Source organism: Diadema setosum, chromosome 13, assembly GCF_964275005.1.
Source record: "Diadema setosum chromosome 13, eeDiaSeto1, whole genome shotgun sequence".
In the NCBI taxonomy this organism is placed as follows: Eukaryota; Metazoa; Echinodermata; class Echinoidea; order Diadematoida; family Diadematidae; genus Diadema; species Diadema setosum.
The window spans coordinates 4,657,808-4,684,792 of record NC_092697.1 but is presented as its reverse complement, the minus strand read 5'-3'; the positions used below and the strand labels follow the sequence as shown (position 1 = coordinate 4,684,792).

At 38.1% G+C, this 26,985-nt stretch overlaps 2 protein-coding genes across 2 annotated transcripts in view; one reads left to right on the top strand and one right to left on the bottom strand.

Moving 5' to 3' along the window:
* LOC140237213 (hydroxymethylglutaryl-CoA synthase 1-like) overlaps window positions 1-9,799 on the top strand; it is a 45,618-nt gene extending 35,819 nt beyond the window's left edge. The window contains exon 11 of the mRNA XM_072317156.1: window positions 9,320-9,799. The gene's annotated coding sequence lies outside the window, so the exon portion shown is untranslated. The remainder of the gene's footprint in view (window positions 1-9,319) is intronic.
* Window positions 9,800-23,858: 14,059 nt separating this feature from the next.
* LOC140237105 (uncharacterized) lies at window positions 23,859-26,195 on the bottom strand. Its single transcript, XM_072317043.1, has one exon. The coding sequence runs from the start codon at window positions 26,193-26,195 to the stop codon at window positions 23,859-23,861; it is 2,337 nt and encodes a 778-aa protein (XP_072173144.1).
* Between the last annotated feature and the right edge of the window lie 790 nt (window positions 26,196-26,985).

The window sequence follows — 26,985 nt, the reverse complement described above, 5'->3', positions numbered from 1 at the left end:
TTTGAAACTAAATGCTTGGTAAGTTCGTGTCACACGATAGGGAAATCCACTTCATCTTCTCTCCGTATATAATAATATACCGAAGCAAAAAGCAAAGGAAGAGGGCAACCAGAATGTTAATACGTTATGAAAATGCACGATCATACATCACACGCATCCCTTGCTGAATAAGAATTACCCTCAAAAAACCGTGCCAACTTATACGCATGCTAAAAACAAGGATTAGTCTCTGCTAAACCTCACCTTCAAGTTGTCCTATGTTTGAGGAAATGCCGCCGAATAACGATCAACTGGGAGTTGAACAAAATGCTGTCAAAAACTTAATACCCGACAACGACGTAAAGTCAAACCAGACTTTTTTTGCATTTGACATTCTGAACTACAAATTAAACATATCAGTTTGGTTACGAACATTTCCTCAGATATGGAGGTCTTTCACATACTTTGTCCAGGTTTATTTATTTTGTGTGTGTGTTTGTGTGTGTTTGTGTGTGTGTGTGTCAGTAAGATGCTGAACAAAATAACAAAATGTAGAAATGAGCAATAAGCAGCAACAAGAACAACAACAAAACCAAAAAGAAACCACTAATTAATGAACAAGTAAAGAGAATTATACCCATATAACTACTTATTCAATCAAAACAACGTATAAAAACGAGAGTCTGGTGAAATAATGTTAGTTTCTGCGTTAAAATCAAGTCACGACCAACGTTGGCATTTGGTTGGTAAAAGGAATTCTGTAAAAATACAACGTATTAATTACGTGCAAGAATCTAAATAAAATGTAAATTTGTAATCAATCAAAACGACATAATTTTATATAAACGGAAGATGGGTAAAATGATTTCTGCAATGAAATCAAGTCACGTCTAAGTAATTCTACATCACGGCATTTAATCTAATTCAAAAAATCGTTGTTGAAATACAGAATTCTGTAAAAATACACTAAGTTAAACAATTTAAACTGGAAAATTTCACGAAAACTTGTAAATAATCCTATTTTGCCCTAAATTCACAAGTTTCTGATGTAACTCATTTTCACAATATAAAATGAAGTATTTTTAAAGGGGCCCTGAAATCCAAATGCACGTTGACTTGTGTTGACTTATGATACCCTCAACATCACTTTTGCAGTGAAACGAATATCTAGAAACACTCCATATATTTTTAACGATTTTTTTTCTTCTATTTTTCTTCAGATTACTTGGGAACGCCCACAAAAAATCCTTCCAAACAAATCAATATTAACATTCTTCGATTGAAATGACCTCACTTGTCAATCATTGCTAAAGACATTGTAATGCACCTTCCCCTCGATTCAGCATAACTTGTATGTTCCCTCGCCACTCTTTTGTTAGTCACTTTAATATGACAGAAACATGCAAGTTATGCTGAGTCGAGAGGAAGGTGCATTCCAATGTCTTTTGTTAAACATTTCAGTACTTTAGCAATGATTGACAGATGAGGTCATCTCAATTGGAGAATGTTAATATTGATTGGTTTGGAAGGATTTTTTTTTTTTTTGTGGGCGTTCCCAAGTAATCTTAAGAAAAATAGAATAAAAAATCGTTAAAAATGTATGAAATGTTTCTAGATATTTGTTTTACCGCAAAAGTGATGTTGAGGGTATCATAAATCAACACTAATCAACATGCATTTGGATTTCAGGGCCCCTTTAAGGGCTTAATATAAGAACTACATCATAATTGCTGCATATAGTTCAAACAGAACAAATCTGCAGATTTTTTCCCCTGTTAAAATACAGATATTTTTTACAGTGCAGGCCGGGAGTCTGTGAGTTTCTGTTACAGCTTTGAGCGTTGACGTTCGACCACTATGGAGCGCGTTTGTTATTATTTCATGTGTCTGTGATTGTGTCTGTGTCATAAGATACCCATTGATTTTCTCTTTCTCATCATCAGCATCAGCATGCAGCTACCAATGCCTACTTTCTCGTACTAAACCTCTGCTTCATTTCGATTGCTGTAATGTCGGTTTGATTTAAAAAAATAAAATAAACAACTAAAAGATCTCTGGTGCGTCATTTTGTTGTACCCTTCGCGAGCACCAGAATATCAGGTTGTCTTCACGAAATGATCTCTCGCGACGAGATGTCATCTTTACCCCCTCCCTCATCCATTCATCCCCCCTCCCCTTCTCTCTTTCTTTCTCTTCCTTTAGGAGGCATTTAGAATGACATTATATTTAGGCTACAAGGCAATATTGATGTTACTTCCTATCTTTTTTCTTCTTCTTTTTTTCCATTCCAGTTTAAGAGAAAAAGGTAAAGATAATCACTAGCTAAAAATATTTTCCACCGGAGTCGCGACCGGGTAATTCGTCAACCTAGATTTCTGGAAACTGAGAAGGGGATCGCGATAGGACATCGAGTGATAAAGAAAAAAAATACAGATAAAGGGGGGGGGGGGTGGAGGAGAGAAAAAACAGAAAGAGAGAGTTGAGAGAAAGGCAGAAATATAATCAGAAAATACAGAGAGAGAGAGGAGGAAAAGCAAAGAAGAGGTAAAGTAAAGAAAGATTATTGAGAGAAAGAGAGAGAGAGAGCGAGAGAGAGAGAGATAGAAAAGACAGAACACGAGATTGGATAAAATAGGGATTTGCGACGATGGGGACGGGAGGGAATTTTGTAAACGAAGCTTGTTATCGAGATGGAAATATAGGGATAGAAATAGGAAGAAGAATAGACACAAGTGGAAAGGATGAAGATCAGGAAGTTGAGAGCCTTAAGGAGGTGTAATTGGACTGTAATTATTCGACACTGCAAAATTCAATCAAGATGAAGTAATGAGTTTGTAATGAATTTCATATCCATAAACAACCGAATAATACTGGTCTAAACTCTAGGAAATTATTATCATTAAAACGGGGACGCTCATTTAAGAACGCGGGAAAAGAGATACGTGTAAGTATATAAGTGGTGAAGGAGGTTTAGATGCCAACGTTAATAAATTAATGCACAAATGAATTTTGGAAATCAGATTTCTGAAGGACGGGAGGCTTCCAGGATAATTGTGTTGATCGGAAGGGAGACTATAGCTTTGATTAAGGCTGGATTGCAAACGAAAATTTCTTTAATGATCCCGTCTAGACAGTGTAATATGGGCGTATATAACTTTAGGTATGAGAGAGAGAGGAAGCCACAGACGTAGAGAGATCGACGAACCAAATTGCTGTGGTGAAAGTATAAACGCAAAACAAAAACATATGCAAGTGGAGAAAAATCCGAGTATGCTTATTGAATACATTATGGCAAAGACAGTAACAGCAAACTATTTTGAAATATCGACTTCTCCGTTGTGAGTATTTATGTAAAAACAAAATGATGAAATCTAATGTACAGCCGTTCGAAATATTCCGGAGATTTCCTGAAAACTAATCTAAAATAAGATAGAAAGCTGGGAAGACGACAGACATACCTTACAAGATAGTATACGACATGCATACATGAGTATTTTATATATATATATAATATATGCACTATAAAAGAATGGAAGAGAAAAAACGGATACATATTGTGTAATAGTTATATGTGCAAAGCGAGAAAGACGGATAGAAGGAAGGTACGAACGGTGGCAAGAGAAAAAAAAATGATAGAGAGAGAGAGAGAGAGAAAAAGGAGAGATGGCGAAAGAGAGCAGTTAAGGAATATACTATGGAGCGCAAGCTTTGCATCGATTGACCGAATTCCAAGGTATTTGGCGCGGCAACCAAATTCTCCCCTCTCCGAGTGGCAAATGGCGAGTGGCGTCGTAAATGATTCTGTCAAGGGTGAAACAGCAAAGACACAAAAAACCGTCCCACATTTTCGTGATGAAAGTATATTGTTTGCCTGCTTTCATATTAAGAATTGATGCGTGGGATAGATGTGTCATACCGGCCCTGTTGATGCTGCTCTGTACCTCTCCTTCCCTCCCCCCCCCCCCCCTCTTCCGTATCTCATCATAGCGAGAGAATTATACTCCTCCCTTGGAATATTATTTTCTAAAACTTATTCCCTCCTATTTGCACAAAAAATAACTAAACAAACGAGCATGACGAGTAGGGGCCTACAATGAATACATACATAAAAATGAATAAACAAACAAATCCATAAATGCATATTATTATGATGATAAAGTGATAAATAAACTAACAAATATAATAAATAAATAAAAACAATTAACAATGATTACGAATTAAATGGTACAAATTAGATAACAATAGCAGCAATAATCACAACATGAAAAAATCTTCTCAAACTACAGTAGAAGTAAAACGTGAGAAAAAAAAGAGGGGAGGGGGTATAGGAATAAATGTTGAAACATCTCAAATGGACACCTAACACACCCACACACCCAAAGGTAGTAAAAAAAATCCTTTCCACAAGCGCAAAATTTTTGCAAAATAAATTCATTATCAGATTCATTAATTCATTGTTTGTTTGCTTGTTTGTTTGTTTACTGTCGTCAGTTGTTTGTGTGTGTCATTATCTCCCTCTCTCTCTCTCTGTCTCTCCTCCATCTTTTTTTTTTCTTCATATTACCTGTGATATTGGCCTCCTTGTTTTCACCTTTAGGGAGAAGAAATCAGCAGAAAATCAATGTCAGTCAAATAATAATCGTTATAATGATACGTTCTCTGATGAGAATTTCTCGCGAATTCTGTTTGATAAATAAGTTTTGTACAGAGTTACATAAACGCACACGCACTTTCTCTCGCATTTACTGATCGGTTACGATTAAGGGAAAATCAGGATGGCCTATAGAGTAATCAGATATGCCAAAGTGCTTGATATATATATATATATATATATATATATATATATATATATATATATACAGAAAAAAAGAAAGTAAAAAAATTCTCGAATTCATATTTTTCATAGAAGATTTTGATGAAAATCATTGTATTATATACATACGGAAGAAGAAAAAGCAAAGGTGTTCACTTATGCGTAAAGTTTCCCTTTCTATGATTTACCAGGTTGATTACCGATTAAATTACCTTTAATGAGGTATATAATAGATTAACTTTTAGCCAAATATAAACTTGAAAAAGTGTTTTCTTTCCTTATTTTGCTGAGTGTGAATAAGTAAAATCCTTCCTTTTCTCCTTATGGGTCGAATTCGGTGGTTTGTTTCACTGTTGCTGGGGTGGGGTTTTTTTTTCCAGAAATGCGAAAAAACACCTTTTTAACATAATTAACAAAATCTCTCGATCTCAATAACCTGTTCACACCGAGTTTTACTGTAGCCAAAATAACAGCTTCCACGATGACTAACCTTTTCAGAGTTCTTGCCATTTCGCCCTGTCATCTCTTTCTGAATTATTCATTTCTTTGATCCCTGCATCTTTTTCACGTCTTAAAAAAGATAACCCTTCTGGACTCTTGACCTCTTCTATAGTATGGCAATAAGAAAACTTCCCCCTCCCTAACTCCGGGACGGAGATGGGGAACGGGTATAATGTTGGCTTCACTCGAAGGGACGGGGGAAATCGTGCGTTCATATATACCAGCTTTAACTTAAAGTGCACCCACGTGGAGGTCACGGAATAAAGAATGGACGAATAAATCCTGCAGCCAGATATTCATCTCTCCTCGGGATAAGATGCAATGGAGATAGTCGGAGTAATCTGCAAGGTGTAAAGATGTCGCTGACATCTGTCAATATACTAGAACGGGAGAGAGTGTGTGGGGTATATAAAGATATAAAGAGACAACAAGATGTGTCACGAAATAAAGAGAGAGAGAAGAGAGAGAAAGAGTGAAAAGCAATGAGTAAAAATACGGAGAGAAAGAGATGGATAGATGGATGGTGAGAGATAGAGAAGGAGAGACTGAGTGTGCGTGTGTGTGTGTGTGTGGGTGGGTGTGTTTGTGTGTGTGTGTGTGTGACAAAAATGGTGAGAGAGAGAGAGGGACAGAGGTAGTAGGAGATAAACATTACGAAGGAGGGAGATGAGTGGATTTACGGTGCTGTCTGAGATAGACAAGCTTATTATTCAGTGGTATTTTTCGCTGATGGTAGATATGCGCGACAACGGGATGTGCCGGTGAAATAAAATTTTGAGCGAGACCCGCCCCTTTTTCAGCTCCGGGTGTATATACTTCTTGTAGAGTACACCCCTGTCGTTAATCGTCCCCCCAGGGCAGGGAAAGTGCGTGGCGATGTTCTTTGTCTCCTCCATCCGTTTGAATTCATTGGCCCATTTCTAGTGACTTCTTTTTCCTTTCATTAGCGCTCCTTTCAGTCTTCCGACGATCCCGGGCTATATTTGTTCAACTCGTGAACCTTTGTGCTACATATATGCATATATATATATATATATATATATATATATATATATATATATATATATATATATATGTATACATATATATGTACATGAAAAGAGAGGGGGCTGTCGAAATTACTATTATTATTTTTTTTCCTGGGGGGGGGGGGGGGGAGGGGGTGGCATTTTCGCAAACAAGGAGCTGTGAACCGAAATGCAGTAGGATGAGTAGGAATACATTTTATTGAGCATTATATCATCTACCGTGTCTTGCACAGGGTAAGCCGCCGCTTGAGGTGTGGAAATAATTATATTCCCAGCGTATATCAATGCGTCCGATGTAAATCTGTAATTCAGAGTGGAAAATCAACTTCTTGTACAAGTTAACTTTAAACTGACACTTTTTTTACAATATCTTCAATTTAATCATCTGACGTACATGGTCCTAGATGTAACCAGTTTATCTGATGTTGTTCTAAGAGAGAGAGAAAGAGAGAGAGAGAGAGAGAGAGAGAGAGAGAGAAATGGATGAAAGACAGATTTGCGAAAGGAATGTATCGGTAAGGGTAAAAAAAAAAAATCACGTTTTAAAATGACACAGAAAAATGTGTGACAGAATAATCTTATACTATTTTATCCTGTGGACAGTAGTATTAGAATGAAACATTTTGTAGAACAGGGAAATTTGGTCATAAATGTTCCCTTTGGTTTTTGTTCAGCATTTCTACGTTAGAACGTCTCCTCGGCAATTTTGAACATCATTATTTTGATGTTAGGTACTGTCTTCAAAAAAGAGTATTTAATTTAACAAATACAGCAATGAATATTCAATATATATTGAATTAAAATTAGGGGACCGAAAGAAAAAAAAAAGGAAATGAAATGTATCAGAATATGCAAAGGTACATGGAATGAATAGTAGCACAGCTGGTAGGCCTACTTTTAATTTTTCTTTCACATTTAAATCAAGAAGTTGTATCATTAACTACCCACACTTATAGCTTTTCCATGGGATACTTTAGTATACTTGTTTTTGTCTATCTATTGATTTTTATCACCCCTTCCAACAGTGAGCGATGGTTGCGTCAAATCAGTTTTGATGTTTTGATTTGTGTTATGTTGATTCTTTGTTTCCCTTTAAATGTATGTCTGCTCAGTTTATTTTCAATGTAAAATTGTGAGCAATTCAGCCTTTACCTGCAAGTCACGATTTAAAATAAGTAATGGATATGGACTTGAAGGAGCTTTTGTGAGCTTGAAGTTTCTCTTCAAGCTTCTCTCTTTGAGATCATGTCCTTCTGAAGTTCAGATGAGAGGCTGTGTTTGAAAGAAAAACACCTCTGCCAAGGGTTTTACAGAACTGATAATATTGTGATTTCAAAGTTGTTGTTAAAGTTGTCATCGCTAAAAAAAAAAAAAAAAAAAAAAAAAAAAAAAAAAAAAAAAAAAAAAAAAAAAACAGAGAGAGAAAGAAAGGATAAGACACGAAGTGGGACGCAGCGACAGAAAAAGAGAAGAAGTGTTGGATTTGAATCTCTCGACTAGCAGGCCTCCGGGTTTGGAATCTAAAGTTGACATTATGGTAAAAATGGCAAAATCGGGGGAAACGCCTGAGCGTACTAATGTCAATGCATTTTTGTTTAATTCCTTTCTTTCATGTGCGTCATTGCATAGTCAAATTAGATTAGATCAATACTGCCGTCTCGAATATTTAGTAAACATTCGTGACATGTTGGTGCTCTCAGCAACAATTTCGGAACGGGAGTGAAAACAAGAAATGCCTCGCCGTAGAGGAAGACGGTGTAATTTCTGGTTCTTTCCGGAGCCCTCTTTGCAAAGTCGTTGTGGGATGTAATCGAAAGACAATAGTGGCCCTGCGCGACATCGTGTTGGGCAAACGAGCAAACAAGCATGCCGGGGAGCCGCTATCTCCTTGGACAGTTCAGACAAAATGTTAAGAGTCATGTGACATACATGGGGAAATGATCAGGTGATTGATTGGCAGATGTACGATACATCTGTATACATATATATCTGGATCCACCTTTTCATAAGACATTGTGCGACAAAGTTATTCAATGTTCAGAAAGTACATTATACATTCAAACCTGCCTTAGCGGTCACCTGCCGTATACCATGTATACGGCAGAGAAAAAAGCATCCTCGCGAGAGAAAACGAAAAAGCCATGCAAACGATTCTGTCTATAGAGGATACCTGTCTATAATGGCCGCTTTTTTCCTCTCCCTTGTGTGAACGCTATAGATAGGTTTGACTGTATATGAAAAGAGAAATGAGTAAATGGTAATCGCTCTTTATACCTTTTGCCTCTGTGAAAAGCGTCCTTTTGCAGGAAGTGTATTGAGGAGGGAATTTGTGTCAAACTGATTTCTATTAGTTTCAGACCATGCAGTCTTAGTCTAGATTCTCTCTGGGAAATCTAAGGATATCATGTCGGACCTTCAGATGTCAAAGGATGTACCAAATTGACAAAAAGTTGAATCTCTGTTAGAATTTTAGATATCTTCTGAAAAGATTTTTGTGTCGAGTAGCAAGTTTACTATATCACAAGCTATCATTGTATATATTGTATCAAAATTCTCAGACCTTTCTCAAGGTATGATTCGTACCGTACAGACAGTTTCTATAGATTAAAATAATATGAAACTCATTCCCCGCCCTTTATATGAAAGTTTTACCAGGGCTTGGGGATACATTAACTCCGGTACAGGGGGCTTTTCTTTTTCTTAACTGGGCATTTCAGAATATTGAAACACTCCTGTGTAAAACTGCAGGATGCTTCCATAGTCATTCTACAAAGCTGCATGCAAAGAGCACGCTATTCCTGTTGCATTGCTGACTTAGACAAATGTTAGGTGTGATTTGCCGTCGACAATACCTTCGTCTGAACATTCTTCAACTCGGTAATGGAAAGGTTGAAACAAATACCCGAAGATGTTTAGATAGATGGTGGCAAAAGGCGTAGTGTAAAATGAGCGCATCATCTTGTATTTTTCATATTTCTTTTTTTTTTTCCTTCTCTAGCACGACGTCGTCAACCCACACCGAGGCTCGCTGTCGGCCGAGCTCGCACACATCGCCCCGGGATGAAGTCAGTAGGAGCACGATTTGCCACCTCGCAACACAACGGCTTTACTTTGCGGGGTACCTTTACGCTGTAATCAATCACCGCGTCGTTTGTAGAGACACGATATTCGTAGCTTCGAGCTTCGGCAGACGCGCAACCTTAGTCGATGATATTCGTTGGGAAAAAAAAAAAACCCTCAGTTTTTAACTTCTTTTTGGCTGTTGAACGAAGATTTGAACAATGTAGCACACTTTGACATCTTACAGATGAAAAAAAAGAACAGCATAGGATAACGGAAATTAAAATAGGTGGCAGGTTGGGGAAAATTCCAACGACCTGTTTCGTCAAGAAGTCTACAATTAGTTTAAGTTGCACGAGCGTCAGTTGAAGTATTAATTTAAGGAATGGACCAAATAGTTGTGAACCGTAAAGGCATTGCTGTGGTAACTGCTCTTAATATGATTTATAGTATAAGTGCAAAGATGTCCTTCCGAAATGGGCCTCAAGTTTGGAATAAAAACATACCAGAACATAGAAGTGAATGGAGCTAGTTTTGTTTTGTTTTGTTTTGTTTTAGATTCACATGGAAGAAGAAAGCAGGTCATGAAGCGTCTATTACCATAGGCTCTTCAAAGGAAAACTCCTGGAAAAGAGGTGACAGAGTTGGAACACTAGTTTCAGGCCTTTTTCGTCTTTTTGTGAATGATCGAAATATACCGAGACAAGAAATTAGGAGAAAGTGGGTCTCTCTCTCCCACTTCTCTCTCTCTTTCCGTCTCCACCCCTTCTCTCTCTCTCTCTTTCTCTTTTTTTTTTCACCTCCTTGGATTCAACTCCTGTTTTCAGCATGCGTATACGGAATACTTAAACATCAGCAAGATAGTAGAATTTAGTTTTGCCGAGTTTAGCGCATAAGATGCTCAATTAAGAAACTTTTCTCTTTTATCTATTTTTTTTTATATGGTGTTCACATACCTCTCTCATGAATAAAAAAGACATCTGGTAGTCGTTCTGTTTGTAACATCGTCAACATTAGAAACTCAAATTATATTTCTATACAGACTGGTGAATTGTATGTGTTTCCTAACCTGGAATATGGACATTTTTTTAATGAACTAAATTAAATAAAAAGGAAATGAAAAACGTCCTCAGAATGTGGCGACTTTGGAAGTGCCATACAGATCTGATTGGTATTGTCACTGCCAATGATTCAAGCCGTGTTTATTTGGAAGAACTGTGTAGTTTTCGTTGATTTGTGACCCATTTCTTCCATCAGTTTATTTAAGGGGGACGCTCCGGGGAGATACTCAGCACTGTAAATAAACTGAATATTGGAACAAAAGTCAGCGGCTTTCCCCTTTAACTTTGGGGATGAAGGGTTGCGAAAGACCACCGACTTTCGCTGGTTAATCCACTCATCCCTGAAATGGCTACTTTTGGTCATTGTCTCATTTTCTTGGTTTGCATAACGAAGTAAAATGAAAGCGCCCTCACTGGGTTCATTGTGGACCCTGATGACCTTTGGCAAGCATTTACGTCATTGCTTCCGGGGCGATAAAGGAAAGTAAGCTTCTTATCTTCGAACTGAGAATTAACCCTTAAAGATCGGATCAGAATAATAACAGAAAACAGAAATCTTGATTCTTTTTTTCATTCTTCGAGATGTAAAGAGTTTTAAGACTGTTTCTTCTGACCTTTCTGTGCTGTTTCCTAGCCATTGATGATCTCTTTATCAAGGGGTGCTTGACTCTAGTGAGAAAAAAAAAAGGACCTTGTGCTGAAGTCGGCATATCTAGATTCGTGATTTGTAAACTGGTTTTCACTATATCGTCTGTCTCTCACCGCCTTTGACCCACGATGGTCTTCGTGAGTGTTACTCTCAACGCAAAGCTTGGCTTCTTTTATCCTACTTTTGCTCTGCATGTGTCTTATCAACTCAACTGTTTTTCGGTTTTGATTACCAAGTGGATACATGCATCGGATATTGAATTTCAATTAGGTTTGTAAGTCTGCAGTGAAGTGGGTCGTATATGGTGACTAATAGGAAGATGCGTTCGTAGGATTCGTGGAACTGATGCCTCCGATACCCTTTATTAACGACATGTTAATACAGCGGTAGCGCGCACACACACATACACACACTCTCATGCACACACGCACACGCGCGCGCACACACACACAACACACACACACACACACATGACCTCGTTAGGTTCATCTCTTACATAGCTTTATGTTTTTATCATGTCATCTCCTTGGTGTTTTCTTTTCTCCCTTTTCCTTTCTTCATCATGTTTATTTGTTTCTTTTTCCTTCTCTCTGTATATAGTATTTTTAATTTTTCTCAACTCAATTTCTCAACATGTGAGTACGTGTGTGCTTGCGTTTGTGTGTGTGTGTGTGTGGTGTGTGTGTGTGTGTGTGTGTGTGTGTTGTGTGAGGGGGATATTTGTGTATGTGGGGGTGACGAGATAGAGTTATGGAATGCTATGTACATGGATGTTTTAAAGATGGCATACTAAGCAGTGGGGATGCTTTTTTTTTATCAAATCCTGTTTTGCGCATTTTAATGTCCTGATGGAGGGGACACAGTTGATGTGAAACAGAGTGTTAAGTTGGGCCGTTTTAACAGTGTGAACTACACAATGTCTCACAGTGTGTTCACAAGGTTTACTCTGTGACCACACTGTGGTGGTCCCGAGTTCGTCACAGTGTGTTCCGGAGTGTGTTCACAAAGTCGATTATGTGAACACACTGTGATGTGAACACACTGTGGGACACTGAATTACTTCCCTTTAAACGTCATTCAAATGTCAATGTGATTTGGCGACTTGTTTGACTTTTTCCATCGTTTTTTTTTTTCTTAATGGTAATAATCATGCGACATAATGATAATTGTGTCTACATGTCTAACGTATAGGCAGTGTGACGCGTACACGCAAATCAAAATTCAATTTGACATCCAATAATACAATATCTGATTATCCAACTCAGACTGAACCTCTATGTAGACAATTGTTGGATGCGAGTAGTCGGTAAACAGCAGAGATGTTTTCTTGACAAAATAACTCGATTTTAATGGACAGCATTTGTGGAACAGACGTCAGAATAAGGCAAGGATTCAGAAGGTAACTGTGTGTAGGATTGTGTAAGCGTCAAATTGTTTGCAGACTGCTTCAAACTGTTAGCAAAGAAAAAAAAAATCAAATCAATTCAGAAGAAGCGCGCTTTTAATCAGACTCCTAAATCAATGGGCTGGTAGTCGCGAGTTAGGGGCGTGAGGGATTGGAGTAGGAGTAAATACGCTAATGACTTCATAAGTAGATTCAAACATGATAAGATTAATCTTTGGGCGGTTCGGAAGATAATGTGTCTCCTTAATATGCAATAACTGCTGGGCATGCGTGCGTCCTCGTTATACCGTCGTACCACTGACAGTGATTAACTGATTTTTCCTTCTTTTTGTGTTTAATCTTGAAGGAACGCTTTGTGTTTGAATGCTTCCATCATCCGCGGGCAAATGTCGAGCATGAGTTTTTAATTACTGAGAAACGGCCCGAGGACGATATCAATTATGGCGTGCTAAGTTCGAGGGCGTTTGGAATCAAACATCGAGTATCGCTTATGCGAAGGCGGTATACATTAAGCCCCGCCATGACCCACTTATTATACCTATACGAGAATGTTCTGCAGTAAAAGGAATATATTTCAACTCCTGGTGGCACTCTAATGCGAGTAATCACCCGTTGCAACATGGAAAAAAAATGTCAAATTTTCGATTTTAGTCTCTTTTTCTTAATTCTTGTTTGATACTTGACAGCTCCATGTAAATAATGTGACTGTGCTCAATTGTGTGCTATTGCAGACATAAATGATAAATTCCTTGTTCCACACAGAAAAAATAGGGATGAAGAGTGCAAAATTATAATCATGTAACATAACCCCATCAAAGACAGGGTTGATTTTTTTCCTTCATCCTTTCCTTATACTCCATTCGTCTTTCTGTTATCTTCTTCGTTGCAAAAAGACTGACGTTTTAGCAGATAAATCATATGTTATCATTGTAAACCATTCTCAGCTTCTTTTTGCAGTTAAATATGATGGTGTGTGTGTGTGTGTGGTTTTTTTTTTTGTATGCTTGTGTCTGTTTGTGACAGCGTGAATATCATGAGCAAGGTTGCTTTTTACTAATAATCCACCGTACTATGAATTCTCACAGGGGAGCTCCAATGGTAATAAGAATATGCTGACATCTGATTGGTGTTGTTGCCAATAACATGCTGACATCTGATTGGTTGTTGCCAATAATATGCTGACATCTGATTGGTTGTTGCCAATCTGTGCTCTGTCCCATACCTGGCATGCAGGGTCTTAGCAGTGCTTGGAAATTTGTCGATGTCTGATTGGCTAGTGTTTCCTGTCCGTATTTTGGCCTGTCACCCCCTGAACACCAGCAAATCCCGTCAAAATCCAAGGATCAAATGCCATTCAGTGACTCAGTAGTAAGGTGCTTCCGAATCGGAGGCGGGGAGGGATCGTGCTCTTATATTAATACCCTTCCACCAGGTTCGACCAGGGAGATGGAACCCCCTGCTTCGACTATTACCAGAAACCGGAAACAACATTGGTCTGAAATTCACCGCGATGCAGGTCCACATAATTTTTGAAAAAAAAAACCCACACACACACACCAAGAAATGTAGATGATAAAGCATACAAAAGAAATATATATCATGATGCCTGCCTTGACGAAATAAAAGGGGGAACATAGTAGGTAGCGTAACAAAATCTAGTACAGGTCAAAATTTAACTTTAAAATTTAATTTATGCGATATACCTATAACGCGTCGAGAACGTGGCCAGTAGAGCGTAGCAGACATACATGTAGATACTCTAAAAAATCAACCAGTGAGGACGCTATCACAAAAAGTTACTTGATTTTCAAACAATGTACTTTCATATTTGACTTTGAATATAATCTGTCAAGAAAACCAGAAACAAACAAACAAACAAACAAATAAAACACCTCAGGGACCAAAATATGACTTTTTACCCTATAAAATGGGGAACATTAGGGGCAGCATCACCAAAAACAATAAAATGGTCTATGTTTACCATGTGCATTTCAGAGTGCACAAAAGAAATATGACATCAGTCAGTGGTGGCTGTCTTTGACACTACAAAAGGCCAGACATTGTGGGCAGCATCAACATGAATTATAGAAGTAATGTTCACATTGATTGCTTATATTATATGCCCCTTTACGAAACTTCACCAAAATCCGTCACGAAATGTGACTAGTATAGAGGGCGCCCCAGCAGACCCTCTAAAATGCAACTTTTTCATGTACAGTGCGACCTCTCCTATCTGGACATGTCGGGACCGGCGCGGCGCTCATCCGGATAAGGGATTTGGCCGGATATGGGAGACTCGATGTTTAATACACGCAGCTGTCTCTCAAATTGCGATAGGTCTACAAGTAGCCTATTGTAGGTAGCGTGCACTACAGTGGTTTAGGGGTAGTGAATGGGTGGGTGCATGATATTTAAATGAAAATTAGATGTAAATATATGTTGATTATGTTTGCAATAATTTTGTTATTTATATGAGTTCGTGTAGGAATTTTGTTGAGTTTGAAATCCCCCTTTCGCCGTAATTATTAGACTGAAAAAGAAAATTTCGCCGAGATCGCATCCGGATAATAGAGAGACCCGGATAAAGGGAGGCCGGATAGGAGAGGTCGGACTGGAGAGACGGAATTGGCGAGGGCGCTACCCCCAATTGTAATTGGTGGCTAGATAGGTTTTAATGCTGAATAACACACCTGAATTGGATTTGAATAACACCCGTCAAGAACTATAGTATCGAACACACAAAGTGACGTGGTGATCTCGGCTATGGCGGCGGCGTAACACTGATGTATCCACAGTATCCTCCAGTGCCCGTAGCGGGGGGAAATGATTTATTATGCATCTCACTGTAAGTCCGACTGTACTGCTTTCCTTATTCACGAAGATGGAACATTTTCCGATCCCACAGTGACACAGAGTGCTCTAATAAGCAGTTAGGAAGAAACAATCTCTTGACACTGGTGGAGAGGGAAAAAGTTCGCCTTTAAACCTTCACGCTGGGGGGGGGGGGGGGGGGAGGGGTGTCACATGATTATTTTCGTTACAGACGACATCAGCTCCTCCCGCTCATTATTTTTTTTTCCCGCCTCTTCTCAGCACTCTTGTTACGTTGAAGAGGCGCAAACATTTTGCCCCGGTGCGTACACAAGGATGTAATCAGGACTAGCAGATAAAACACACTCCATATTGTGTTTTGTTGCTCCATGGTGTAACGAAGGGAAATGTAATCCACAATGCTGATCCGTTAAGAGACCTCAAGGTAGCGGAGTAGGAGTGTTAGATGTCGTAGTGTAGATTTTTGACTGGAAATTAAAATTTTGACATTTATGGTACAGAAGACAGAAAGAGTTTGTATGTTCGTTCTGCACACAGTGCGTGTATGTGTGTGTGCGTGCGTGTGTGTGTGTGTGTGTGTGTGTGCGTGTGTGTGTGCGGGGGGATGGATGTGGTGCCTTGTTTAATGGAGTTCGTTTGATTACCCTGGATTCAACAGAAAAAGGTACCCCGAAATGCATTAAAATTGATGTCATCTTTAACGCCTTTTAACTTATTTAAGATGAATAATTGCGTACGATTGTACATTTGTAGGAATTTGTGTTAATTGTTATCATTGTTATTACTATTGTGTGTGTGTGTGTGTGGAAGGGGGAGTAATACCTCCTTGGTTTTGCCGTCTGCAACTTTTTATTGTGCATTACAGATCAATAATGTGTTAGATCTGACGATAACTGTGATAACATCAAAAAAAAAAAAACAGTGATAAACCTTCCTGATATAAGGCAGTGCTACAGTTGATATTTGATGAAGAGGCGTTTTTTTTCGTCTCCACACATAACAGCGTGGTACGATTGATAGATCTCTGATGAACACACGCAGACACACAGAGAGACACACACACACGCACACACACACACACACACACACACACACACACACACACACAATATATATATATATATATATATATATATATATATATATATATATATATATATAAATTATATAAAAAATAAAACAAACTGATATACAGCACGAAAGTACTATAATACGTGTATATGTGTATTTTTACATGCCACAATTTGGTGTATCACTAATAATGCTCGCATCTATTCGGCCTGTGTGAAGACATCGCGATGTCGCCAAACACAAGTCGTTAACCGGACCTCAACTCCGACCATTGCATTACCGAGAGGGAGAAAGAGAGAGAGAGTGTGAGGGGTGGGGTGGGGTGAGAGAGGGAGTGAGAGTTGAAGAGATAGAGGGAGATGGAGGGGAGAGGAAGAGCGTACGGCAACCAAGTCAAACACGGCGTGAAGATGGGTGTATACATGGCCATTTAATCGCCGCCTGGAGACTTAAATAAACTGTTACATTTCCAAATACCTGCGCGATTCGTCTCGGATAGCCGCGTTGAGGTGTGTGAGTGGAAATGGAATACTCCCCCCGATCGCCCTTCCTCTCCCTTTCCTTTTCCGCCTTATTTTTCTTTTGTTTTGAGATGCAGTCGAGTTTGTTTTCCCACGTGCGCCTGTCAAAAGTCTTGTCAACAAGTACACCTTCAGCGCGGAGCGGCAAAAGTATCGACCATCGCGAAAGCGAAGGGTAATAGATCTTCCTGCGAAAATTTGTTTTCCCGGTTCCGATAACCCCCCAGAAAAGAGACAGCGAGAAGAGCTCTCACTGAGATGCGCATGGGGATTGGCGAAAAGGAAGAAGAAGAAGAAGAAGAAGAAAACAAGAAAGATTGACGAAAAAAGGGACTAAGATGGACGTGTTAGTCAACGAAAGTGAGGAAAAGAGTAAATATGAGAGATTAAGTTACGAATCAGAAGAATGTGGAATGGTATGTGATCGTTAGCTGTCGTCTGCGCTCATTTTAAGGTAGAAAGCAAGAGAAAGAGACCTTAAAGATGGAGAGAGAGAGAGAGAGAGAGAGAATGGAAGAAATGAAGACAGAGAGAAAATGAGAACGACAAGAGACGGATACAATTATAGAAAGATGATTAGGGGGAGATGAGAAGGAGAAGCTGACGTGTAAGTTGAGGTACACGCGTTTTAGCTAGCACAAGAAGCTCATGATGCATGTATATTTAAAACCTTACAGACCTGAATATCTTTAGATGGAACATCCGTGGTAAAAATAGCCAGTATAGTACAGATGAACTTTCCAAATACGATACATAGAATAGTTATACAATTAGAACTGATGCGAACAATTCCAATGATTTTGTCTACACTTACCAAAATACTGTGATCGATATAGGCAAATTAGCACTACTGTGTGAAAGCCATAGATTATGGTCAAGTTATTCAAAGTTTTCGTTACTTCAGCTCATTCTTATTGTTAATGTTTATTTCTCTTCATTTCTGTTTCGATAAAATCAATAAATTTAGTGTCAATACGGGTTATTTGTGTGCTGATCACGTGACAATTGAAAGGCAATGTCATCATAATCTCATTTAAAGGGGATGGCTAGTTACTGATCAGTGGGAATCAGTGGAAATGCTGGTGGGTGATTATTCCAATCCTTGTGAATTTATTTAAGAGTATATTATATATCTATTGTTATGTGAAAATTATTTGCTTCAGAATGGTCTCATATTCATGTAATGTGCAGCTTCCCGTTAACGATCGCCCCATCACTGTACAGGCATGCTAACCTGGAAACACTGAACTGCACATTACTTGAATATGAGACCATTCTGAAGCAAATCATTTTCACACAACAATAGATATCGGTACTCTTAAATGAATCCCACAAGGATTGGAACAATCATCCCCCAGCATTCCCACTGATTCCCACTAATCAGTTATTAGCCATCCCCTTTAATATGCAAATGTGTTTGTGATCACGATCACTCTTTAAAGAATAAGGCATGTAAAACTTCGGATTTCCAGAACTTTTTCACTTTTTGTCCGGTTTTGACGAACTTCTTCAGTTGAGTTTTTTCCCCTGAATTCATATTTTAGACCCGAACAATCTATGTAGGAAGGTTTCACTTTTGTCACTTATTATAAATGCTTACTTAAAGGGCTATGTCAGTGCAGTTGAGAGTTAGTCTGAAAAGAAAGAGTAAACATTTCCTAGCACAGCGAAGAAAATTTGATCAAAATCGGACGAGAAATAAGGAAGTTATGACATTTTGAATATTCGCTAGTCTTCAGGAAACACTTCTTGAAAAATAGATATTGATATGTAAATAATGAAGTGATGATGTCATCCCCTTACAACTTGCCATATAGTTTGTACAAATGTTGACATTTTATTCAAACGCAGTTACGTCCCAGTCTGAAATTCTACAATGTTTATCTAATTGATCATTATTCTGAAGTTATTTAACCAGGAATGGCATCATCTTTTTCAATCTGATAGCAGGAACATTGAATTTCGTCATTTTTTTTTTGCACTTTATCAATTAAGAATTGTGCGGAGAAAACAACCTTTTGCTCACTCATTTGCATATTCATATCAACTGTCCGAGACCAGTTCAAAGGAAATTAGCGAAACCTCGCAATATTTCATACTTTCTTAATTTTCATCCAATTTTGATTAAGTTTTCACTATGGTACTTTAGATTTAACTGTAGATTTAACTCTTCTTATCAGACTGCTTTATTATTGGACTAGAATTCCTCTTTAAGGAAGGTTGAAAGAGGAAAGAAGAAAGGGCAAGTTTGATCTTTTTCGACGGAGTTGTCTTACAACCTATGTAATCTCTATTGAGAAAGTTTGAACTAAAATGCAAAGAAGAAACAATATGTAAATAATATGATGCTCAGATCAAAAGGCTATTAGAATTCAAAGCACTGCAGAATGCGTTAATAAGCCTAAAACTTTATGAACGCATCTTTTATGTCTGCTGTTGTGATTCTTGCCTTTGTTTGGACATATTCTTGTTGTTATTTGTTTGTTTGTTTATATATTTTCAGGTGTTATTTCTCATCAAGTAAAACGTATTACTCACATTGGAAAGTTATATATACATAATATATATATATATATATATATATATATATATGAAAAGTATGCTTCCAAAAGGCGCTAAATCTATTGAAAAATGATGGATATATATATATATATATATATATATATATATATGTATATACATATACCTATATATATATATATATATATATATATATATATATATATATATATATATTATATATATATATATATATATATATATATATATCAAAACTGATCCTGCATTATTCAAATGTAGCATTGTATGAAAGTTTTCCTTTGAAGCAGCTTTCGCGAATTTTCTTTTCCTATCTTCTATGGGAGTAGGAAATTGTCCTAATACACACACACACACACACACACACACACACACACAACTACACACACACGCAATACATAATACATTATACATAATATATATATATGAAGGGTTTGTTTGCAAAAACCGATAAGTCCATTTTTGAAGATTTTGAAGTACGATCTCTATCATAAAGTACAAAATAATACCTTTTAAATGATATATTGGTCACTACATATAAAGGTATACTTTTGAAGTTATGGTCAAAAGAAGCAAACATTTTCTTATTATTTTCTTTATTTTTCTTGACCTTTAATCGCAAATATCTCCATTTGGCAAATATGGACTTATCGGTTTTTGCAAACAAACTCTTCATATATATATATATATATATATATATATATATATATATGATAAACATAAAAGCAATAAAAACATAAAAGCGTCCAAAGGGGGAATATACGTCTGAAAACGAAGCATCTTACTTAAGGGGAATTCGCTCCAAAGCGGAAATTTTTGATTCAGCTAAGGTTTTGATGATGTTTTTCAAATCCTTATCATTGATATGGGGCCTCAGGACTACCTCAGGACTGTACCATCAATACAATATAGGGGAGATTGGAAGGGATGAAAAAAAAATGGGTGTATGTATTGGATGTGCATAGAAAACGGGTCATTGGGGGAATTTAGGTATATCTCCTTTTTCTAAAAAAAAAGAGTTGTATTTTTTCATTAACATACAGAATTTAGTGGTATAAGATGCATTTTGTGCTCTTGTCAGTTCAATTCTGCATTGAGCCCATGTTAATGATTATTTTCAAAAAGGGCAATATTTGCATTTTTCTGAATATTTTCATGCTTTTTATCAAAATTCCCCCAAACTATCAATTATTCCGCATTTCCCCTTATGGCTGAAAATATCGTGTATATATATATATATATATATATATATATATATATATATATATATATATATATCATATAGGTCCATATACACTATTGTTTGTTTTGTGTATAATAGACAAAACAAATAAAAAAAAAATCCCAACAATACAACTATGGCACAATAAGATATGCCAACAGATTACTGAAAGCATGGGTATCTACAATCGGCAAAGAATTGATCAATCCTAAAGAAATACTTTTATTTTGTTGGTTTGTAAGCTCTGTGTAAGATTCTCTGATATAAGACTGGCCGATAATATATACTTTCATTTCATTTCGTTTCTTAAGTTTTCACACAGCTACGACCAGTTAGCTGCGACCAGTTATTTTTTTTAGTCGAATTCCCCTCGAGTAGGTATTCTAAAATTCTCATACATCATCCAGATGTCTAGAAACTGTTTTGACATCGTTTGTTTCATGGGCCTCCGTTTGAGTTATGCAGTTCTAGAAAGAACAATAACAGCAACGAAATGACAGCGGATTCAAACTTGGTGTGAGATACAAATAACTTTTATATTACTTCCCGTCTTGTAACATCGTATTCATACGCATTTTTACATAATAAACAATGATTATAACACACAGAATCATATAAATTAGAGAAAGTTATGGGCTTATGAACTGACAGTTATGCATGTGAAGCTTAATACTAGATGCTACCCGTCGCTATGTTACGTTATGAAGTCGCAAGCGTGTAAACCGAGAAATATGCGAGTAATATACCCGTAATTTCAGTTGTAATGAAATTTTTATACATGATGTGTAAGAAAATCTAAAGACTGATAGGTTATTTACCTCTCTTCAAATTTCAAATAAACGTAATTTCTAAATTTCCCAAAGTTTCTGAAGTTCAAAAGTGATTACGCATGTCTGTAATGGTGCTTCGAATAGCTCTCTAGGCTGAAATAGTTATTCTTTATATCCTTCGTGTGATTATACACAAACTTCAAAGCCGCTTTTCTCGAACCAATGTTTGTGATGGCCAACTTTCATGCACGTTCTGTGCTGTTTGGAAACAAACTTGGAGGAAAAAATTATTACCCGTTTATATTTTGAAAAGCTTAGAGAGTGGATGATTAAATGAAACAAAAATAAAGAATATCTTCCCTGACTTTCTGAGACTTCCGTGAAAAATAATTTTATATGTACTCACACATTATACATAATCATTGCAGTGCCCAACACAACAATAACAATAATTACTATACGCAAAATGAAATCTAAGGAATTCCTGAACAGTTAAAAGTTAGTCTGAACAAAAAAGAGTGAGATACGCGCAGCAGAGAAACTTTTGTCAAATCCCGAGAAAAATTACAGACGTTTTTACATTGTGAAATTTCACTATTACTTTTTTCACTACTACTATACTATAATCTCAACATTAAACCGGATAGATATTATTCCAGTTATAAATTTGTAAAGTTTCGCTAACTTTTGCAATTTAGTTCTTGAACAGATGATATGAATATGCATACAGTGTATGATTGAGATGCTGATGCCATCACTCAGACAATTTTATATCATAATACAACATATTGACGAAAATTCCATTTTCTGCTGTTAAAGTGCAAAACACACTATCAAACTGATAGCTGAGTCAGATATCCTAGGATTTAAAATGGGGCTTAATGCGTTTTATGAAAACGAACAAACCAAATTTCAAGATTTTGTGTTTAAACTATATGAAAAGTTGCGAGGGGTAACATCACCAACTCATTTTCATATTCGTATTGACAGTTTCGGAAGTGTTTTGTGAAAATTAGCGAAACTTCACAATGTCTAACTTCATTAATTTCCATCCGATTTTGATCATATCTTCACTGTGCAGTTGTGGTTACTGAAATTTACTCTTTCTTATCAGACTAACTTTGAACAGGTAGGATCCCCTTTGAAAAGTTTTACAGCGATTGCTTCAAAAATGATGCAGAAGGTTGTAACAAATTGACGTGAATAAAAAGAAACTATGAAAATGAAATAATGAAATCAAGCATGGAATCACGAATTCAAAAGATAACTTTAAAAAATGAAGACTTAATTACTCTCCAATAAGCGTATGATTCATTATTTTGCCTGACAAAAACCTAACTAAAATGTTCGAACTCAGTGCTTCTCAATTTAACAAAAGTAGATGAAGATGCTTTTTAGCAGCTTCGCTTGGAGTGTTTAATGATTTTAATTGTTTTCAGATAAAGATGTTGTCTTAAACTCGATAATGATAATACAATGTACAATAATGATGACCCCGGCGTTTTTAGCGCATGTCATCTGCAGAGAAAGTATCAATACCATTTACAATAAAACGTCGTGAATGATATAAAATGTATCATAATTATTTACTCATGAACTCCAGAAATATCAAAATAAACTCAAGATCAACAATCAAAGGTGTCACCGACAACAATAATTTTAAAGAAACATTGAATTGCAGGGAAACACCCTACGTTTGTTAAATAAAACTATATTATACTTCAATAGTGCCATTTTCTAGTGAGTTATTTGCCTGAAGAGTTGAGCGTCAGTCAGTTCATTTATACAGGACAACGGTAATCAAAGAAGGGGTTCTTATCCTTTGCTCCGTAAGATTTCGTGATCTGACAATTAGAGTTTGTGAGATCAGTCAGTCAAAACAAAATCATTACTATGGCCCACTACACGTAGTGGTGCTTTGTAACAGGTCTATACTTTCCCATTTCGACTTAAGCGAAATTCTGCACACTGAAAGCCTTCTTCCATCCAATTTCAACTGGACAGTAATGAAAAACCACCGCAATATTTTTAGTAAAAATACAACGCAGCGAATACAATACTATTATGAGGATGCTTGTGAAGTATTTTGAAATGTGAATACAATCATTTAATTGGACATTGCACGTACGACATAGTTTTGGTCCAGAATTGATGCTAACGCTCAAATTCTATCGCAACAAATTATGCCAAAACGGTCTATGTTGTCTACAACATTGCCAAACGTCCGCAGAAAGCTAATGATGAAACAATGAGGTGACCATATTTATAATTACGAATTGAGATGCGGGAAAAAAGGACAAGGAATCAACTTTTCTAACTTTCAGCCTTTGACTTGTCCATGACCGGCATTCAAAAAGTTATCTATTCATTTGAATCTCATTTTCACATCTTCTCAGAATTTACATTGTTCATTTCTTAGGCAGGCCAAACCCACGCTCTGGTCTGGTAACCATTTTCTTTGCTTGGAAGCTTCTCGAGGCCGCTGCGGAAGGCCTTTCCAAAATCAGTCGGTGGTGCCCGGGGATGTTGTTCAGCGGGTTGCTATGGAAACGTCGCCATGTCTCTCTCTCCTCACCGAGCTCGGCTATGTTCAGCAAGAATCGTCTGAGCGCTCGTGAATCGCAGTCGCGATCATCGTCGGTAAGGTTGGGCGCCGTCGACGATCCTCGATGGGACTTAGACGGAGCACTCTTCGTCCGTCTCCAAAAACGGACTTGTTCCGGCTCAGGCCTTGAAATTGATAAATGCTTTTCTCCATCTCCATCTGGTGTTGTTCCAATCCCGTTGTTTGCAGGGTATTTGAGAAACTTGTCCATTTCAGATGAAGTGGTTTTGATCACGCACTTAGACTGCCCGTCAAAATGATTTGACTTACCGCTCGACAAGTTTTGAGACAAAGTACCATCTATGCCCCTTTCCTTGTGATCAGTACTCCTAAAATCACTTGATGACATTATAAAGGTGATGCTATTAGAGGGACTAGACGGGGGGCTGTTTTTGCCTTCGTTGGACTTTGCGCCCCTCGTTTTCCGACGTCGGTCCATCCATGATAATTCCTCCTGCAATTCCTTGATCCGATTTTCGATATCAAGAAGGCGATTGGGTCCTTCGTAGCTGCGCCCAAATATCGTCTTTATCTGCGCCTTCTTTTGCTGCAGCATCGATCTCCCCGTCGAAGTGTTCGACATCCACGTCATCGTAGACCGATTGCTGCTGGCACTGAAAAGTCTCGTATCGCGTCGGCCTGGGTTTAAGTAGCGAGACGAAAGGCCGTTTGAGTGATGCTTATCGTTTTGAATAGATTTCTGTCTACCATGTCGATTGTTTCTTTCTGATTCTGGTAACTTTGTTCGAGAGGAGGAGTCATCGAAGACGGAAGCGGCGCAGCTGTCTATCTCGGGGATGGTCTCGATAAATCCACCGTATTTCCGATCACTGTGCTTGAATTTGGTATTCGGCACTCGCACTGATATCTCATTGTAATCCACGTCCGTCTCGACTATGCGTCCGTCAAAAGCGTTATTAAGTGACTGGTCATCTGCCACAGTGGCACTGCCTAAGTCCGCCTGCAGCAAATTAAAATTCGATCGCAGCGACGTTGGATCACCCTCTCGATCACCAGGATCATCGCAACCAGACATTGATTGGTAATCGTCGATGTCGGTGGTGCCATGACGAAGCAGCGGCGTCTCGCTTAACCGACGTGGAGCTGAGGGCCTTCTCCCCAACCTTCTCGACGAATGTCCGCTCTCTGGCGTGTGGAGGCTGGCTGGAGAGTGGGTAACGCCGGAACGTCGGAGCCGCCCAAGCCACGGAGAGGTTACCCTGCTGATTCGCGATCGGCGACCACCAAGTTGCCTGGACGACTCCCCAACACATTCTCCACTCTTGTCAATGTTAGTAAGCTCGACGCGAGCTGCCGGCTTGTAAAATGACTTGGTGCTTTGCACCGACTTCACCTTAAATAACTTCTCGAGCCGGCGATTATCCTGCCGGCCCGCGGCCCAAAGTGGTGATGATTGCGAGGCGTAACGTAAACTCGGCGATTGATTACCGTTCTTGAAGGGTTTGTTTGCTTTGCTAAGACAACTCTCATCGATCTTCGCGCATGTCTCCGCATCCGATGACTCATTCTGGTCACGAGCGGCCGTCGGCGGCTCCTTTTCAACTTCCGACCGCAGCCGTGGCACCATGACGTCCAGCCTTCGCAGTCCCGACAGCTTCTTCCCGCACGTGCCTCCACCCTCGAGGAGTCTGACAGCGATGTCGAGTTTCCCCTCGAGCAAGCTGAAGTCGAGCGCCGTGTCGCCCTGATCGTTTTCAAGGTTCAACAGCGACTGGCGATCATGGCAGTGCTGGATGAGTAACTCCACCAGCTCGATGCTGCCGTTCCGGACTGCATGGTGCAAGGCTGTTTCGCCGTCATCGTCTTGCATTGCGATGTCGAGGTCCTGGTCGTCGGGAACGTATTTGATTAGGCTACGTGCTAATTTGAGTCGTCCTATAAGACAGGCGTGCATAAGAGCGCTCTTTCGCTTTGAGTCAGTTACATTGACATCTGCTCCGTGATGAAGTAGGATTCTCGCCACCCTGCACGACCACGATTCGTCATCGACGATTGCGCAGGTTATTAGAGGCGGGTTTCCGGCCGAGTCGCGATCATTTAATGACGTCGGGGTACAGTCACGTAGAAGATAACGCAGCTGTTGATGGTGGCCACGAATTATTGTCTTTTGGATCGACATCGTGTTAAACCGTCATTATAAGCCTGCCTGATGACACTAGCTGAAAAAAAAACAGCAACAAGGGAGACAAGATTAAAGAAGCCACAATCTTGGATACTACAAATACAAACATCATTTCAAAGGTTAACCTTATAAAAACCAGAACGTGCCACAGGCAGCGTGATTGATGAAATTGACCTCAAAATAGGTTGGATTTGTTTGCAGCTGAACCATTATTGAAACAAAAAAACCAACAACACCAACAAGTGTGTAAATGGGTGATATCCAAAGAAACACATTCAAACAATATACAAGGGATTTTCCTTGAGTCTTTAGTGCTTAATTTGTGATACCAAACTATAAAACAGAAACCAGGCTACAAAAATAGAAATCCTCATTCGCCAAAAACACCTGCCACAACAATACTATATTCGATTGCCGGGAGAAGCGATCACAAATTAATGTTGGACATCTTTGAAACGTTATATTCGTTTTCTCTTTCACAAACTAAACTGTCAATTACACAAAGAATAATGTTATTGTTTTCTTTTTTCCCTTCTTTTCTTTCATTGCAGTAACATCGAAATAGTATATATATATATATATATATATATATATATATATATATATGTATATAATGATTGACCATAGAAGACTAAAAACAAAAACAAAACACGAGATTTTCTCCCACTTCGTTTTATATACACATGCTCAAAACGTTCACACCCAGATGATTGCGTAATCTATTATATAGAATTAGAATTTTTATATAATACAATAAGCTTTATGAATACTGAAAATAAAACGTTGA

Coding starts and splice junctions, on each gene's coding strand:
- LOC140237105 (XM_072317043.1), bottom strand. CDS start 26,195: ATGTCGATCCAAAAGACAATAATTCGTGGCCACCATCAACAGCTGCGT.